Consider the following 19,739-nt stretch of genomic DNA (forward strand, 5'->3'; position numbering starts at 1 on the left):
ATAAGAGGAAAATTCTGTTTGTAATCATGAACATGTGCCGATTTAATAAAGGCTAAGCCAGAAATAGTACAATTTTTTTGCCAGAAATATTATATGAGAATCGATAGAGAATTGCTCTTTGGAGATTTTACAAGCATTATGAGAACATTACAAGTTCATTTGCCAACCTTCAGATTCGTGCCCTGTGCTGTGTGGTGGGAATGGAGAATATGAAAAAGGACACTGTGTCTGCCGAAATGGCTGGAAGGGGCCAGAGTGCGACGTTCCAGAAGAGCAATGCATTGATCCAACGTGCTTTGGCCACGGCACCTGCATCATGGGAGTTTGCATCTGTGTGCCAGGATACAAAGGAGAAATATGCGAGGAAGGTCAGAGCCCTGTGTTAATATATTGCTTCAGGCTTTTCTCTCACTGAATGGTCCAAGGTGTCATTCTGTGTTTCTAGAAGAGACATAAGTGGTCTTTGCAAACCATAAATGCACAACATGTCTACTTAGTACATGGAGCAATGGGAGTTCATGTCTCTTCTGACAGCCTCTAATAATAACATGAGGTCATACCTCTGACCCTTACAGAGCAGTAGTGGAAAATGCCGTATGCCCTCCTCATTTTAACACTGTTTTATGATGAAAATTTCCATCATGATTATTTTAGGTGTTAATTTATAAGCTTTCGTTATTACAGACTGCGCTAGGCTACATCTTTCTCTAAAGCACATAATAAAAATAATATTATTGTGCACATTTGGAACCATTTCATAAATGTTATCTTTGGGAGTGATTTGTAATTACCATTATTATTATTGCTTTATATTATTTATTTTTATATACCTCATGCTGAAACTTGACCTCCCTGCCTAAGGAAGTAGACTTACCACTAATGAGTTTCAAGACAATGCCTTTATATTAAAATTCACCCCAAAGGAGCATTTACACATACATGCACAATAATTTTATCATTTACAAAACATACTTCAAAACAGCAGTAGTTTTATCATTTAAAGAAGACACATTGGAAAATAAGTTTGCTAGTAATCAGACCTTTTTCATGCCACATTCCTCAAATAAGACTGATTTCAGAAATAATATTAAACCATTACCATGGGAGATGGTCTCATCACAACTGTTGTTCAGGAAATAGATTGCTGAAAATGCACTATAATTGCTTTTTAAAGATGGCTCATTAAGACTATTACACAGCATTTTAAAGGGTTTAATCTCATTCTGCTCCATGAGCAAACAAGAGTTTAGCTTTCCACCTTCCATTATCCATAGTAGAATTTTGGTGTGAAGATTGTATCTGTTCCAATATGAATGTCATTGGGCCTTGACAAGGCAGTAAAGTTCCTGACTTACTTTTAGAAGCTGTTTTTATGGGGATCCATCAGCAATCATGATATTTAAGCTATACATTCAGATGCTATACAGATGCACACATGTTTTCACCCCCCAAAAACATGGTGTCTATTACAACATCTACAGTCTGCCCTGAAAAACATTTAACCTAAGTTAGACCGTTCTAATTTAAATTTTCTAAATAGTTGAAAAAGGACTTAGCTACAGTTTGCCTTCTAGGCCACAAAGAAAATTTATAGACTAACCAAGATAGCAAGGAGTACCACGTTTAAAGGTAGAAACTTTCCAAATACAATTTTTTTTTAATAAAAAATGTTTTAAGTCAGATTTCACAAACAGGCTGAATGGGTGCATGGGTGAATTTTGTTTGTTTCACTAAGTAGTGGTGGTGGTATTTTCATTGTTGTTTAATGTGATGTATTTTGCAAAATTTAAAATAGAGAAACATCATATAAAAATCTCTATTTCTGGCCTCTCTGGAGCAACAAAAATATCTGGTGACCCTGAGCCCACATTCCTACATAGTAGCAATGATTGGAGCCAATTAACAGCAACTTGGGCTTTCCTAGTAGCTCAGGCAATAAAGAATCCACCTGCAATGAGGAGACCTGGGTTCGATCCCTTGGTCGGGAAGATCCCCTGTGGAGGAGGAAATGGCAACCCACTCCAGTGTTCTTGCCTAGAGAATCCCATGGACAGATGAGCCAGACAGGCTATACAGTCCATGGGGTAGCAAAGAGTCAGATATGACTCAGCAACCAACACACAGACACACACAGCAGCAGCAGCTTCCTTTAAACTGGACACTTATTCCCAGCACACCCTGCTTTCTTATATCCAGCCCACCTCATTCATGTCTGCAACCCACCTGGTCCCTGCAGCCAAATGACTTTGTGCCTCTGACTTAAGTATGACTTACCTAATCATTGAAGATGGTCTTCTAAAAAACAATAAAACTATATGAAGTTAAATACTATTTTATTTATTAAAATTGTTATATTTTGATGCAACAAAATTACCTCCTTCTGAAATAATATCGTACACTAAAGAACCTGCCTTGCCAATGCAGGAGACATCAGAGACTTGGGTTTGATCCCTGGGTTGGGAAGATCGCCTGGAGGAGGGCATGGCAACCCACTCCAGTATTCTTGTCTGGAGAATCCCTATGGACAGGGGAGCCTAGTGGGCTACAGTCTATAGGGTCACAAAGAGTCGGACACAACTGAAGTGACTGAGCGCGTGCGCGCGCGCGCGCGCGCACACACACACACACACACACACACACACACACACACACAGACTTTTCCTTTCCCTCCAAATAATGAATAGATCAAATTAGATGTACCTTCTGGTGTTTATTTGCTGATTAGCTTAGGTATTAAAGCATTGTGCTAATGACCCTGAGATCATGGGCTAATTATAATGGCAATAACACTAATTATAAAATGCTTAGTTAGACTCAACTCTATTCCATGGCACATTTGTTGTTGCTGTTTAGTCACTAAGTTGTGTCCAACTCTTTGCAACCTTATGGACTGTAGCCCTTGAGGCTCCTCTGTCCATGGGATTTTCCAGGCAAGAATATTGGAGTGGGTTGCCATTTTCTCCTCCAGGGGATCTTCCCTGACTCAGGGATGGAACCCACATCTGCATTGCAGGCAGATTCTTTATCACTGAGCCACCTGGGAAGCCCATTCCACGGCACATGCTACACGCTAAGTCTAGGCCAGTCTTGCAAATGATGGCAGATCGTATCAGTCTGTTTCCATTGCTAGAAAAGTAATTGAAAGCGTACATCCTCATAATGGTTAGGTTATTTTGGTCTCATCTTAGTTGTAGGTGAAGATCAGAAATGTGGACATCGACTTTCCCATTACCTGTGGGGTGGTCACTCAGTTAAAAGCACAAAATAATTTTCCCCAAGGCAACCATAGAAATCTACTTGTGAAATAGTTTAGAGTATTTTTTAGAATGTGTCCAAAAATTTCCAGACTTCACAGAATCAGAGTCAAATATAATTGAGTCTGTGATATTCTAAAGCATTGAAAACTATGTCACAGTGTCCTGGTAGAAGGAGAATCCACGAGGCAAAGAATTTTTAAATTGTGTTTAAAATGTTACATTTTCAGTGCTTCTTAGATATAAATGCGAGATTATAAGAAATTAGTCATATGATTCCATGAAACAGCAGTCACCTCAACCAATACCTTAAATAATCCAAACTTAAATATATATATAAAAATTCCTCTAAACACATCAAATAAAAGCCATTTCTGGGAGCTATGATTCCAATTTCAGAAACAGGGAATGACTTACCAAAACTTCTTGATTTTTTTTTTTTTTTTTTTTTGGCAAAGCTGAGGAATCCCTACTGAAGGCTCATTCTGGTCCACCCACCCACTTGTGTGGGAGTGCTACACACTGCTCTTAATTTCATAGAACATAGCTGTGGTTTCCTTCTTCTACATTTAGATTGCAACATTTATGGTAGCCTACCATGTTTTTAAGTGTTGATAATATTCTGGTTCAAACACAGCATTTATGTAAGTCATTTTATTGCCTAATGAAAATAGCATAAATAATGTAATATTGGAAAATCAATGTATCTCAGTGTCCTGGCCACACCTGTTCACTTTCAACCTTCCCCCCTCACCCTCGCCTTTTTTTTTTTTTCCTGGCCTTCAGAGGACTGCTTAGACCCCATGTGTTCTGGCCACGGCATCTGTGTAAAAGGAGAATGTCACTGTTCTACTGGTTGGGGAGGAGTCAACTGTGAAACTCCACTTCCAATATGTCAGGAGCAGTGCTCAGGACACGGGACTTTTCTTCTGGATGCTGGCACGTGCAGCTGCGATCCCAAGTGGACAGGGGCTGACTGCTCAACAGGTACATCAGAGTCTAATTTTTCACCCCCTTCCCTCACTCCTGAGTTCTTCCTGGTCTTTACCTTAAGGTAATATTTCTTAAAGTCAGATCTGTATGACTTTATGTATGCCTTCATAAGGGGCTTCCACATGTTCCCTAGGCTTGCATTTTACTGAGTTTTCATATACAACACACCACTGAGCTTTTCGTTGCATTTTTCATTGTTATAGTTCTGTAGTTGAACCTCTGTCTTCATTTTGCACTCTCCTGTAGTTATTCCATCCATTTTGGAGTCTGTTATGATCAGTTCTCTATAGATTATTTCAAATCTATGTCTTGCTTCACTCTGGATGACAATTCCTAGGTCCATCCATGTTGCTACAAATGGCATCATTTTATTCTTTTCTATGGCTGAGTAGCATTCCATTGTATATATGCACTACATCTTCTTTATCCATTCCTCTGTTGATGAACATCTAGGTTGCCTCCATATCTTGACTATTGTAAACAGTGCTGCAATGCACATTGGGGTTCATGTATCTTTTCAAGTTAGTCTTCTCTGGATATATGCCTAAGAGTGGGATTGCTGGATCATATGGCAACTCTATTTTTAGTGTTTTAAAGAATCTTCATACTGTATTCCATAATGGTTGCGCCAATTTTCATTCCCCCCAACAGTGTAGGAGGGTTCCCTTTTCTGACTTTGGAAACATCTTAATACTTGAATGAACACTAAAAAGATGATGATATGTTTATCAGGTGGATTTAAGAGCCAAGAACATTCCAGGCAGAAGGAATAATTTAAACTAAGAAATGTGAATCCAAATATTCCATTTGGCGACTTGCTAGTCATTGGGTGTGGCTGCACCTAGGAATCCAGAAGATATAATTGGAGAGATGGGCAGGGATGAGAACACAGGGAGTTTTGTTTACACGCCATGCTAAGGAACTTGCATTTCTTCTTGACACAGTAAGAAGCTACTGCGTGGTTTATAACAGATTGTGTTTTAGGTCAAGGTTAGGAAACAGGACATGGTTACTATATAAGTGCTGCTGGAGGCAGGAATTATCACTAACTATGATTTCTACATTGAGAGATTGGGTGACTGATCACAAGTCTTAGTTGCAGCCTGTGAAATCTAGTTCCCTGACCAGGAATCGAACTCGAGCCTCCTGCATTGGGAACACGAAGTCTTAGCCACTGGACCACCAGAGAAGTCCGCTTAAATATTCTATAAACAGATTTTCCTTGAGCACTTACTGTGGGCCATGGGCTAACTCTCGGGATACATCAGTGAGGAGTACATGATTCCTGCACTACTGGGACTTGCAGTCTGGCTGGAGGAGATAGAGTCAGCAATGAATAAGAGCTATACAAATCTTTGAAACAAGAGGAAAGTGAGAGCTAGTGAGGTTAAATTATTTTTCCAAGGTCATAGAGCTGGCTAATTGCAAACCTGACAGTTGTTTTCAGGACTGTTGATTTCATCCCACATCTAGCACTTCTTTTCAGCCTCCACCCTCACCCCCACCAAAGGAAGAGTTAGACAAGGAGCAGGGACTGCACACAAAGGTGAATAGATTAGCTTATGGAAAAGGGAACATTCAAGGAAATGAAGGGCATCAAATATCCACTGCATTCTTGTCCAGATATAACATGGATTCAAGGTAGACTAAATTAGAATGGGGGCTTCCCTGATAGCTCAGTTGGTAAAGAATCCGCTTGCAATGCAGGAGACCCTAGTTTGATTCCTGAGTTGGGAAGATGTGCTGCAGAAGGGATAGGCTACCCACTCCAGTATTCTTGGGCTTCCTTTGTGGCTCAGCTGGTACAGAATCCACCTGCAATGTGGGAGACCTGGGTTCGATCCCTGGGTTGGGAAGATCCCCTGGAGAAGGGAAAGGCTATCCACTCCAGTATTCTGGACTGGAGAATTCCATGGACTGACTGTATAGTCCATGGAGTTGTAAAAAGTCAGACACGACTGAGCAATTTCCACTTTCACTTTCAAATTAGAAAGTGGACTAAAGCCACATCCATCCATTCTGGATCCAATAGAAAAAGAACACTAGAAGCACCTCTTGGTCAGAGAAGCAAAAGGGTGAATGGGTATGACCCCAAACTCTGCAGTCTCTCAGGCAAAAGCCTTCCTAATAAAACTACCAACTTGAAAAATAGGGAAAGGAAATGCCTTCTGAATCTCCGGTGTCATGGTAGGAATAGTCCTTCTGTGATTTTTAAGCTCCATAAAGGTTGTTCCCACAGAGCATATTTAACCATCGAGATGATCTCACTGTGCAGACTTTTAATTGAGTATGCTCAGTACAGGAAGCAATTTAACATCTGATTCTTATAATGGATCATGTCATTTCAAAGGTGGATATGCTCTTTGCCATTGATCATTCTCTTCCTCTAAGCGCATGAAGCTTAGCTGTTAGCATGTTAACTGTGTTGCTCTGATACCAAGGGGACTGCAGTGAATGGTTTACTGATTATTTTCAGTCTGTTTTCTAGGTACACTGAGTATTGTTAGCAGCTCTGAATGGATACTTGATATAGGGTTCTTTCACCTGGAGGTCTCATGGTACTTCACAAAGGTTAACTCATTAGTCTTTAAAAAGCACCTCAAGGGGAATACAACAGAAGCTTGTTATAACATAGTTTAGATTTGGATATACTGCAGGTCAAATCATGCTCCCTTAAAATAGAGCTCCTTGCCATGAAGTCTCAGTAATACATTTAGCCCTATACTGAAGATACTGGCTGCAGCTTCGAAGATGGGCATTGTAAAACACATCTACTACATTTCTTTCATAAAATCTGGCTTCTCCTGGTCTCATAGTCTCTGAGGAGGAGCATAAAAGCAGAATTTAGAGCTTTGTACTCCTTTCTTCTTGATGAAACTTCCTGTGAGCCACTCTATCTATTGTTATTCTCAGATAACAGACTGTGAAATTTATGGAAGATAAGCATCCACAAAGAGAGGACAGTTTCTGTCCTTTCTACCATAATCCCCTCTCATTATCCTGGATCTTAGAACTGGATTAATCAGCTAGAGAGATGGAACATTAGGTCCTGAAGTATTCCTGAAGTATGGACCATAGCCTGCCAGGCTTCTTTGTCCAGGAAATTTTTCAGGCAAGAATACTGGACTGAGCTACCTGGGAAGCTCTGTGTGTGTGTGTGTGTGTATGTGTGTGTGTGTGTACACAGTTGCTATATAACAGGAATCATCTGTAGTTCTGGGTGAAGATTCCATAAGGCTTTGTTGTAAGGATATTTATTTTCAGGCTATCCTATGACATGTGGCCATTTTGTCCATTGGAGAGATGACACTGTGTGTGTGCTTGTGCTCATGTGTGCTTGTGTGTGTATTCACAGCATAGTGATTTTGAGTAACTCATTTAAATTTTTTGAGTCTCAGCTGCCTCATTTTTGAAATGGTAAAAGATTAGCCAAGTGGCTCTTGAGACCCTTTTCAACACTGAGATCTACGGTTCTTTAGCCTGTCTATTGAGCTGTTGACACTGATTATCGATGGTTTGTGGATATAGTTCATAAACTCTCAACTCCATATTGTTTATGGTGAGAAAATATTAATTGCAAATAACTTTGTTTCTGTTATAATGAAATCCACACTTTGATATATAGACCATTTTGTTTGAGAATCTACCTCTATTTGTAGAGATACACATGTACACACACACATAAACGTGTGTATATAACAATGTCTTGTTATGTTTTTAAGTGTTCCCTAATGGATGGTGATATGCATCTACTAATAAAACAGATAATTAGAGGAGGAAGTTGTAAAAGGCTCATATAATTATAATTGCTAGAAAAACTTTCCTTGATTATACAAGTATCGTATGCTTTTAGAACATTATTCATTTTCCCCTTTATTGAAAGCGCCAATAATCAAAAGGTTTTCATCTGATTCTACATATCTATCACATATAATGCATCACTGTCCTGAAATTTCCAGGTATTGAGTAGGTCATTTGAAATGATTAGTGTACACTGTATTTTTCCTATAGATATTACAGTAACAGCAGGGTTGTACATGCCATTTGATAGAGAAGCTCTGTTCAAAACAGAATGTACATGCTATGGGCACAGCTATATAGTCATTCATCATGCCACTGAAGGGAAAAATCCACTCATATTTAAAGTAACTGAAATTAAGTGTCTTCAATAGAAAAGAGATAATCCAGATTAGGAACGTAGGGTTGCAAATAATCTTGTCTATTCAGTTTGGGATACACACCTGAATTTCTTAAGAGCTGTAGCTGAGTTCACAAAAGAGAAGTCTCTATTAGTTATCAGACAATGTTAATATATTATAATGAACAAATTTCATGGACTGAAAAGCTCAAATATAGACAATCAGTCACTGAAACATGATGGGAAGTTTTATACTGCTTTTTAGCATATAGGGACAAAAAGGCTTATGACTAATTCCTATTTAGGCTTAATTATTTTTAATTTGCATTCAAAGTATGACAACCTCTGATCAAGTTTATTTTAAAGTCACTTTTTTCTATTCTGGAAGAAATAAAGGGTAAACCTTAAGGTGACTCTGATTTGATTGATTTAATAAAATAAACCCCTGCTTGAAACATAGTGGCTACACGATTAACACCACAGTGAGGTAAGAACATTAACTGTAGATTTGCGGAATCTGTCAGTGCAGTTCATTGGTGGCACTAGAAATACAACCCCCAAAGCATCCTTAATAGAATTCAAGCCAGATTAAGAGTGTAAGAATCCACAAAAATATTTTTGGGAGGCAGATATGAAATGGAAAAAAAATCATACTATTATCATGATTTCCTAGCAATACATCCTACTCAGAGATGGCTTGACACCCCCTAAGTTTTTTTGTCTTGAGTGAAAACAGAAATCAAACCCCCCCAAATTCTCAGATTCAAAAATACCTTATCTTTATCAAAGAGAGTCCATTTAATAGCCATCAAATCTTATGATGTGATTTAAAGCACATCAAATATCAAATGTTTTCAAAATACATCTTTTACATTTTGTTCTGAGGCGATAAAAACCATACCTTTTCTGCCATCATTAGCAGACTGCAATGCAAAAATCCAGTGAAACTTTTGACAATTTGACAAGTTTGAACAGTGAGGTAAATTTGCAGCTCCCTCTCTGTAAATCTGAGCTAACTCTGCTGACTGTTCCAGGACATTAAAGCTTTAAAATTATTTTTCAACCAGGGACATATATTTAAGGTGGCAACTGTGAGGTAAGAAAATGTAATTAAGTAAACCTGAGTGTGAGGACGCATGCTTATTTACATGTCTCAAGTACAGTTAATAATAAGGAGTGCATTTGGAAAGACCAATAGGAGCATCAAAAGAAACCAGGAAAATTTTGTACTGTACCATTAAATGCATTCCTCCCATTCACCCAAACTTTTTCTGAATTCCAAGTTCATTTTCTGTTTGGCATTTTTCTCAATTCATGTTCATCTGCATGAAATGAAATAGACCCAGAAAAGGGTGTAATCTGAAAGTTGTGTTTGGCCCTGTAGGTGAGATCCTGCAGGAAAGGTGGCCACCTGGGTGCTCCCCTCCACAGTCTGACCTGCTGCCTGCTTCTCTGACATGGGGGGTGGGGGTTGATCTGAGCAGGGGCAGGGCAGGAAGGTAGAAAGGGTCTCTAGTAGAGATGGTTGAGAAAGGCTTTGAAGGAAGCCAGAATTCAGTTGTGCAAAATCAGTGGCCGAGAGATATGGAGAAGGATCAAAATAAGTTTTTCCAATCCTATACAAAATCAAATTATTAGAGATATTAAAGAGCACTGTATACATCCCCCCCCCCATAAACTGAAAGATACTTTCATTCCTGTAATAAAAACATCCTGCATTTATCCATTGGTTTTAATTTTTTCTCCAAATACTGACATAGCCATTTTCTTCATTTCATTATATTTTTTACTAAAGCCTTATTTTTCAGTCATGTACTTACTTTTATTTTTGGCTGCATGGGTTGGTACTTGGGATCTTTCGTTGCAGTGCACAGACTCTCTAATTAGGGTGTGCTGGGCTCAGTAGTTGTGGCGTGTGGACGCAGCCACCCTCACAGCATGTGGAATCTCAGTTCCCCAACCAGGGATCAAACCCACATCCCCAGCGTTGGAAAGGGGATTCTTAACCACTGGACCACCAGCGAAGTCCCCCCATTCATTATTATGGCCATAATCCAGGGTCATTATTAGAGTGTGGATTGCATATTGAGCTTTGATAATAAAAACTACCTCTAGAACCTTTCCGGAGGTTTGCTTTACATGTATTTTTCTGAGTCATTGGAAAGGGATAGGCGACCCACTCCAGTATTCTCGGGCTTCCCTTGTGGCTCAACTGGTAAAGAATCCATCTGCAATGTGGAAGACCTGGGTTCGATCCCTGGGTTGAGAAGAGCCCCTGGAGAAGGGAAAGGCTACCCACTCCAGTATTCTGGCCTGGAGAATTCCATGGGCTGTATAGTCCATGGGATTGCAAAGAGTTGGACACGACTGAGCAACTTTCACTTTCATTCTTCTGAGTCATTGGAAAGAAGAGGCATAGGAAGGACAGAGATTTATCCTTCATTAAAGAAGGACCATACATTTTCACCTGGTAAGAACTTGACTTATACTTCCACATTCCCAGTAACCTAGCAAGCAGGTTTCTCTTATTCTCATAATATCATTAAGGTGTAAGCAGGATTAATAATGTTTCCTCATTTTATAGCTGAAGGAACTAATCTGCTGTGAGACATGGGGAAACTTACTTTATTGTCTGTGCTTCAGCGTTGAGGTTGGCAATAGAATTCGCAACCCAATGTCTTATCCTGAAGATCAGTGTGGATTAATCTTGTTTTTATCCTGCTTGTGACTTGCTGAGCCTCTTGAATATAAGAACCCATGTCTTCCATAAATCATAGAAAATATTTAGTCACTATTTCATTGAATTTTGATTTTCACACTTTCTCTGCTACTTCCTTTTGGAATTTCCATTAGACTCTCCCGCTCTGGCCTCTATATCTTTTATGCTTTTTCCAATTTTCCATTTCTTTGTTTCTCTGTTATTTTATTGGCAATTTCTTCAAATTTGTCTTCTGGCTCATGAAATATCTCTTCAGCTGTATTTATTATGATGTTCAACCCTTCCATTAAATTGTAAATTTCAGTGATTTCATTTCTAAAATTATTTAATTTGTTTTTCAAATATCTCTCATTAATTTTTGGCAATTTCTTGCTCCTTAATCCTGTCTTTATCTACTGTTTTCTTTATGCATATTAAACATAGTTATTTTACATACTATATCTGATAAATAGATCATGTTAAGGCTTTGTGGGCCTGGATCTATGGTTTCTTGTTTCTGTCAACCCTTGCATATGATTGGCTGGCTTTCTTACTTCTGTTCACTTTTTATAGTTGGTTAAAATATGTTGAAATTCTAAGTCTGGGGAAGATTTATGTTTGTTTCTCATAGGAAGTTGTCTGCACTACTTTTTACTGTAGTGTAGTTGATTTATCATATTTATTAGTTTCAGGTGTACAACATGATGACCATTTGTACTAATTTAAAGTTTAAATTAAAAATCTCAAGTTACAGTTTTGGGACCATACATTTAGTACAGACTCAGGCTCCAAACCCACGTGAAACTCAGCTAGTTGCCATGAAGTCTCAGAGGAAGCTTGTTATTGAACATCTTCAGACCCAAGCCTGAGACAGATCATTTTCTTCTAACCTATTTTTGCAAGGCATATTTGCTTCTAGATTGGTTTGAATATGGATCCCTGATCCTGTACAGGCCCAAGGTTCAGCTAACAATCTATTTCCCACTCTGGACCCTCACCAAAACTCTAGGTTACCCAGATCAGCTGATGCCTCTGATGTCCTGGCAGAGCCCTAACTCTCCATGTAATCTTGGACTAATCAGCCACTATGGATCTCAATTTATACGTCTGTAAAATGTGTTTTTCAGCTAAATTCGCATTTCAATTTATTTTTAATAATTAACATTTTCACTTTAAGTGGAGAAAAATATTTAAGTTGCAATTAAATCAAGAATTTTTTTTCTACTGGGTTATGTGTAAACACATTAGAGTTCAACAAACCTAGAAGAGTTTATTCCAGCTAGAAAAATGGTTCAGCTAGTGAGCTTTAAAAGAGTGTTCTGAGAAGTATTGTTCAAAAGATGTTTCTGGGACTTCCCTGGTGATACAGTGGATTAGAATCCACCCGCCAGTGCAGGGGGCCTGGATTCGATCCCTGGTCCGGGAAAATTCCACATGTCACACAGCGACTAAGCCTGAGTACCACACCTACTGAGCTCATGCTGTAGAGGCTGCGAGTGACAACTACTGAAGCCTGCATGCTCCAGAGCCCAGTGCTCTGCAACAAGAGTAAGCCCAAGCACCAAAATTAACGAGAGTAGCCCCCTCGCTCGCCACAACTAGGGAAAGCCCGTGTGCAGCAACAAAGACCCAATGCAGCCAAAAATAAAATGAATAAATTTTATTTAAATTTATATAAATAAATTTTTGTTATTGAAACAAATGGGAAAAAAAGATATTTCTGAAGCCATAGGAGCGAAAATTAACAGTGGAATCAAGAGTAAACAATTTAAACAATCAGAGACAGCTTGCCACACATTTCTGGTAGGTCCATTCATTTTTAAAATTGAATTGTGCATGTCAAACAATGAAAGTTAAAGCATTCTAAATAATACTGCCTACTTTCATTTCCAGCTGTCTTTGTTTATTTCTTCTTTGACAGACTTTTGACATAATCATAGAATATTCACACTAGATTAGATTTTAGAGATCACCTTGTTTTGTCTTTCCTTTTATAGAAGAAAACTGAGGCCTAGAAAGGTTGAATGATTTGTGTAAGGACCAACCTAGATAGCATATTCAAAAGCAGAGACATTACTTTGCCAATAAAGGTCCGTCTAGTCAAGGCTATGGTTCTTCCAGTAGTCATGTATGGATGTGAGAGTTGGACTGTGAAGAAAGCTGAGCGCCGAAGAATTGATGCTTTTGAAGTATGGTGTTGGAGAAGACTCTTGAGAGTCCCTTGTACTGCAAGGAGATCCAACCAGTCCATTCTGAAGGAGATCAGCCCTGGGATTTCTTTGGAAGGAATGATGCTAAAGCTGAAACTCCAGTACTTTGGCCACCTCATGAGAAGAGTTGACTCATTGGAAAAGACTCTGATGCTGGGAGGGATTGGCGGCAGGAGGAGAAGGGGACGACAGAGGATGAGATGGCTGGATGGCATCACTGACTCAATGGACATGAGTTTGGGTGAACTCCGGGAGTTGGTGATGGACAGGGAGGCCTGGCGTGCTGCAATTCATGGGGTCGCAAAGAGTCGGACACGACTGAGCGACTGAACTGAACTGAACTGAATTGAATGTAGCTGATTAGATACATAGTTAATATGAGAGACAAGTCTTAATGTCTGGTTTAGACCTTTTGTCTAACATACCATTAAGGGAGCCTTATTCAAATTCAAGAGATGTTACCTTTCCATTGTCATCACTTCCACTGAATCTCTAGGAAAATTAGCAGTGAATATATACGCAGGGCAGGATCCCAGAGTCTATCTCTTCCTTGACTATCACAATGTTATGATTAAGGGGAGAAGTAGGTTGATGAAAGTGATCTGAGCCAGTGTTGGGGAGGGGGGAAACAGTGTTATGAAAACTGTCAGAGTTTCAGCATAGAAAAGTCAGACAGAACTGACCTCAAATCCCAGCTCTTCCTCTAAGTTACTATGTGACCTTGAATAAGTTACTTGGTTTCTCTGAGCCTCTCCTATAAAATGGGGAAATAATTCCTACTTTGTTAGGGTAGTTGTAAGAGTTAAATGAGATAATATATGTGAAACACCTAACATAGTGCTTCTCCCATAGTAGACATTAGATTATAATAATAAATGGTAGCCATTATTGTCATTATATTTCAATTCTCATTGTAAAGACACATTTCGAAGACAAATCTTTTGTAAGTAGAAGATAAATTAGTAGCTGTCTCACAGAATTCATTTTCAGACATGGTAAAGCTGAATTAATTTTAAGGAGTATGAAAATTCTTTCTATTCCAAAGTCATTACATTTTTTTTATCCCCACCTGAGTGGTGTTATTTTTTTTTGTTTGTAGAACAGATGTTTCACTGAAAAGTTAGGTGAAAAGTATTTATTCTGTCTTTTCACTCCGTTTAAGCCCTGCTCTTCATCATAAACTCACATTCAAGGAAAATTTATATTCCTGGTCTGTCTGCTAAGATTAGGTTTAGTGACAGGAAATACCTCCCTCAGGGGAGGCAAATACAAGAGTAGCTTAAACAAGATATAACTGTGACCTTACTTTCACACAAAAGAAATCTAGAAGTAGGTGACGACAGACCAAGGCTTAGGTGATGACTCCAGAAAGATTCTTCTGGCTCACACCTCTCGTATCCCTCAAGGTGGGACTTTTATCCTCACTGTACACAATGGCAGCCAATGTTCCAATCACCACATCTTCATTGCAGATAAGATGAAAGAGTGGAGGGGGAAATGGTCTGTTTGCTCTCTTTTAAGGAGACTTCATTTATGGTACTGCTAGAAACATTCATTTATATCTCACTGACCAGTAACTAAGTCATGTGACCACACCTAGATGCAAAGGAAGCCAAGAAATATAATCTTTGTTTAAGGAAGCCATGTGAACAGCTAAATAACATCAAATTTCACTGTAGCATTCAACTTTCCAACTAGCAGAACAGGGCAACATGATCAGTTGTGTGACTCGCCACATCTTCAACATAAAGCCAAGCCCATAGCTCAGTGGAAATTAAAGTTTCTTTGTATTGAGACCAGTGAGACACTTTCCCTACAGATCATCTTCAAGATTTTATATGGAAAAATGAACTAAAGTATCTCCTTATTAGTTATAATTTTGATTACATATTGAAATGATAATACTTTGGACATACTGGGTCAGATACTATATATTTATTAACATTAATTTCACCTGCAGTTTTAATGTGACTACTAGAAAATTTAAGGTTGCATCTGTGACTTGCATTTGAGGCTCACTTTCTATTTTACTGGACAGCACTGCTGTGGCATATGGCAGTATTAAGTTTAGCCTGGAAAATATAATTAAATGTATTTTCCAAATTAAACTGAATATATTCAGATACCAAGGTAACTTGGATAAGTACTTTGTAGTATAGGATTGTTGACAGTCAGCTATATGTGGAAAAGGTTTACCAAAAATGATTATTTGGGTTTTAGCATAACTGACCAAAAGTCATTTTTGGCAATATTAAGACACCAAGGGTAACCATAAATCTGGTTCTGGTTTATGACAATAAAAGCATAAGAAAGAAATATAAATGAATGTATATACTTCCTAAGACAGGAGAAGCATCAAATCATTATACTCAGATTTCTGCAAAATATGATAAAGAATACAAATGTGGGACAGTAGTAGCATAATTAAATGCCTAGTGACAATCTATTCGTGTATAGTACACAGGCCTCAAAGGCCCAGACTTTCCACCTCTCGAAGGAAACCAACGTATGTTTTAAATAAAATGTCTAATAAAGCAATAGGTTTATAACTTTGTTGGGTAAGTTTTTATGTCATAAAATGAATTAGAAGACTCGAGTCCAGCTGTAAAACTTATAGATAATAAGCAAACTGGCACAGATTAGAGCTTGTCATTCAGAATGTCTCTAGGGTGATTCTTCAGCCATGAAATCTTCCTCAGATGCTTTATTTAGCTTGATTGTTTAAAAAATCATGTGTGCTCTGTAAGGGGGAATTACTAAAACATAGACAGAGGTGGCTTGGATCACCAAGTTGTCAGCTGACATCCAAGCTGCCATGACCTCACTCTCCAAGTTTATACCTTGTGTAAACCTCTGTGTATACCACAGAGCCTGGCCTCTTTACAGGATGGAACAATCAGATTCAGATCTTTCCACAAGGTCATATTAAATCTGACGTTTTAACTTAGCAATAAGCTTTTCATAAACACAACTTGACTTTTATAAAAATCCAACAGCCTCTTTTTATTTATGAAGGTCACCACATTAACCTGGCCAGAATTGTTTGTTTTTCTCTATCCACGATTCTTGGCAAGCCAGATATTAGGACACTTAGAGACAGAGAATGTGTCCATTTTAATTATCATCAGCTCATTCATAATGGAAGATGTCCTTCACTTGAGGCCCATGAGGGAAGGATTGAAATGGTCCTTGGGAATCAATGGATTACCGATAGAACATCAAAGCACTCAGTCCATCTCAAACCTCTCAGCCTCCAGACATTGTTAGTCCAAACATAAATGCAAAAAAGCTCCAGAACACTATATCAAGGGTTACAATAGTGACAAAATTATTCATTTCTGCCTTTGTCATAATATCCATCTAAGCAAAATAGTGAAAAAGGGGGAGCTAATCTTAGTCAATAATCCTACGTAGCAAATACTCTTGCCTGGAAAATCCCATGGATGGAGGAGCCTGGTAGGCTGCAGTCCATGAGGTCGCTAGGAGTCGGACATGACTGAGCAACTTCACTTTGACTTTTCACTTTCATGCACTGGAGAAGGAAATGGCAACCCACTCCAGTGTTCTTGCCTGGAGAATCCCAGGGAGCCTGGTGGGCTGCCGTCTATGGGGTCGCATAGAGTCGGACACGACTGAAGTGACTTAGCAGCAGCAGCAGCTAGGCTAGATACAGATAAAGTTTCTTGTGGATTTATCCTACAACCTCCTCTTCAGTACCAGCAAGTTAGGTACATAAATACATTTTTTATGTGTGAAGAAATTTCCTTTTGGATTAATATATCCCCCTCTAAAAATATATCTCTCTCTAAAAGATTGGTTCATGGGGAAGCAACCCACACGGTCCCTGAAGACTTCTGGTAGAAAGCAATAGTATCTACCACCATCCTAGAATTCCACTCCAAAAATATGATTAATTCTACCATAAGGAGCATAGAAAGGATAAAAGTTTAAAGACGATTTTAAAGGGGCCATATATCTCAGCAAACTGTGTGCACATTGAAAACAGGAGATATACAAAGGTAAAGGCAAATCATTTCCAGATTGTCAAGGAACTGAATCAGGATGGAAAGTTAGACAGTCCAGTATATACATCAGACATTCAATAACAGCTCACTGTACTTCTGCCAAGTTTTATAGTTGTTATTGTTTTTTACAGGGAAAGAGGCAAAACTCTCATGTATGGGAAGATACTTGTGTTGAGTACAAGATCTCATGAACATGTTAAAACCAATCAAAAAAGACAATGCAACAGCAGCGTTTTGGAATGCCTGAGAAATTCTGGTTCTCAAAGAACACTTTGGTGACTCAGAGAATTCTACTTTATATAGATAGCTATGCCCAGTGTAATTTTTATGTAGTATATTGTCTGCTAAAGTGTCTACCAACACTGGATCAGTTCACCCTAATCTGGCAGACAAAAAAGTTCTGTCTGCAAAGTTGCCAGACCCTTACTTCTAGAAGTGTATTAGACATAACTTTTCTGGCCTGGGTTATCTGTACCATGGTGGGGCTCATTAATGACTATAATGATGATTATGGTAATAATAATAACAATATATTTATTAAACTCTCACTATATACGTGTTTTACAAATATTATCCATTTAATCATCATGACAAGTCAGTATTTCTCTATACAACTCTTTCCTGCAAGATGTTTCAGACAAACAAAAAACATTCTATGGTGAAAAACTAAAAGGAGAAATCTACGGGTTAGCTCCCACTTGAAAATTCACCAAGCATATTCTCATGTTATAGATTCTAAAAATTCCCTGCAATAAGGAAAGCTGTCTACCATAGCTTCACCACAAAACTTTGATCAGTAAACGCTTAATGCTTCTTTATATCCTACAGAGATAGAAGTGTTCTTTAGAACCACTTTGGGAAACGGTGCTGTAGAACATTATCATCATTTTATAGAGAAAGAAATGAAAACCTAGAGAAATTCAGCAGTGTTCCTTAGATCACGTAGCCAGCTGAAGGCAGAACCTTTGAAGCTAGGTCTATTTATTGCCAAAGTCCATACTCATCATTAACTGTAATGACTCAGATAATTGTTATCCTGTATTAACTATTATGTTCAGTATAGTGTGTGTATATATATATATGATATATATATATTTAAATCCTTTCAGCCTTGTAACAGTATATAAATGTATATATATAGTGTGTATATATATATACATATACACAGTATATATATATACACATATACACAGCATATGTTTGTATATATATATATACATACTATATATATATAGTATATGTGTATGTGTATATATATATATATATCCTTTCATCCTTGTAACAGTCCTGCAGTTAGAATACTGTTATTCCCATTTTATAAATGAAGAAAATGAGCTTGATTAGAGCCAGTGGCTTACTAGGACTGTCAACGGGACTGTAGAGTCAGCAGGTTCTACTTATCTAGCCTTAAGCAAATTACCTAACCTCTTGAATGCTCAATGTCTGTGTCTGTAAAATGGGTATAATATCCCTGGCGTATAATGGTTAGTCAGTAAAGTTTCTAAAACAAGTTTAGTCGAGCCAGTATACTTTGAAATAACCACATACTGAGGTTTAACCTCATTGGAAGTATGGTCCATGAATTTATTCATTGCCTCTAAGGTAGATATGAACTTGATATCAATCAAATTTTTAGGCATCATTAGAGAAAGCAGTTGAGGGCCAAAGAGTAGCAGGCAATCAAATAAACCCCAGGCCCAGGGAGAGAAGATATAAATTCTGTAAAGGTCATACTTTCAGATTCAATCATAAAGGTTCAGCATAGTGTAGTACAAAGAACACAATTTAGAGTCAGACCGAGTATAATGCCAGCCTCACCCCTAATTAGCCACATGACCTTAAGCAACTCATTTAACCTCTCTAAGCAACAACACTTCATCTCAGACATGGAATTAACACTACCTTGCAAGGTTGCCATGAAGATGAAATGTGGTAATGTCTGCAGAGATTCTAGCACCTGGCACTCATGACATGGTAGCTTTGGCCCCTAGGACCTTGGCTTCTACCTTCTAGAGCAGCAAGCTTTAACCAACAAAATGGAAATTATCCGTGAATGGGCATCTGTCTGATCCCAGAAATGTATCTGGCACCCTCTGCATCTTTCAGGGTGATCTGAAGTGGAAATGGATGTTAATTACAATCTTTTAAATATCAATCTCAAAGTATTCTCAGTCGCTGTGAAAGTGACATGTGTCACTGTGAATAAGGAATCCTGAGAGAATAAAGTAATCAAAAATAATTTTTTTAAGCAACAGGGAAGGAAGATTTCCCAACTTTGGCAGCTGATTTACATCTATTACACTGATATAACCAGGTGCAAAATCCTGGGGCAAAATTCAAATAGCACTATTTTTTCCCCTGCAGATTTCAAGCAAGGTATAAGTTGTGTACATGTTTATTCAAATATCTTATAGATGTGGT

The 19,739-nt window shown here is 38.3% G+C and overlaps 1 protein-coding gene across 1 annotated transcript in view; it reads left to right on the plus strand.

Annotated features, from left to right (window-relative positions):
• Positions 1-19,739, plus strand: part of TENM1 (teneurin transmembrane protein 1) — a 629,447-nt gene that overhangs the window by 359,563 nt on the left and 250,145 nt on the right. Inside the window, exons 10-11 of the mRNA XM_052662865.1 lie at positions 174-368; positions 4,041-4,241. Coding sequence (XP_052518825.1) covers positions 174-368; positions 4,041-4,241 — 396 coding nt within the window. The remainder of the gene's footprint in view (positions 1-173; positions 369-4,040; positions 4,242-19,739) is intronic.

This window comes from Budorcas taxicolor, chromosome X, assembly GCF_023091745.1.
Source record: "Budorcas taxicolor isolate Tak-1 chromosome X, Takin1.1, whole genome shotgun sequence".
NCBI lineage: Eukaryota > Metazoa > Chordata > Mammalia > Artiodactyla > Bovidae > Budorcas > Budorcas taxicolor.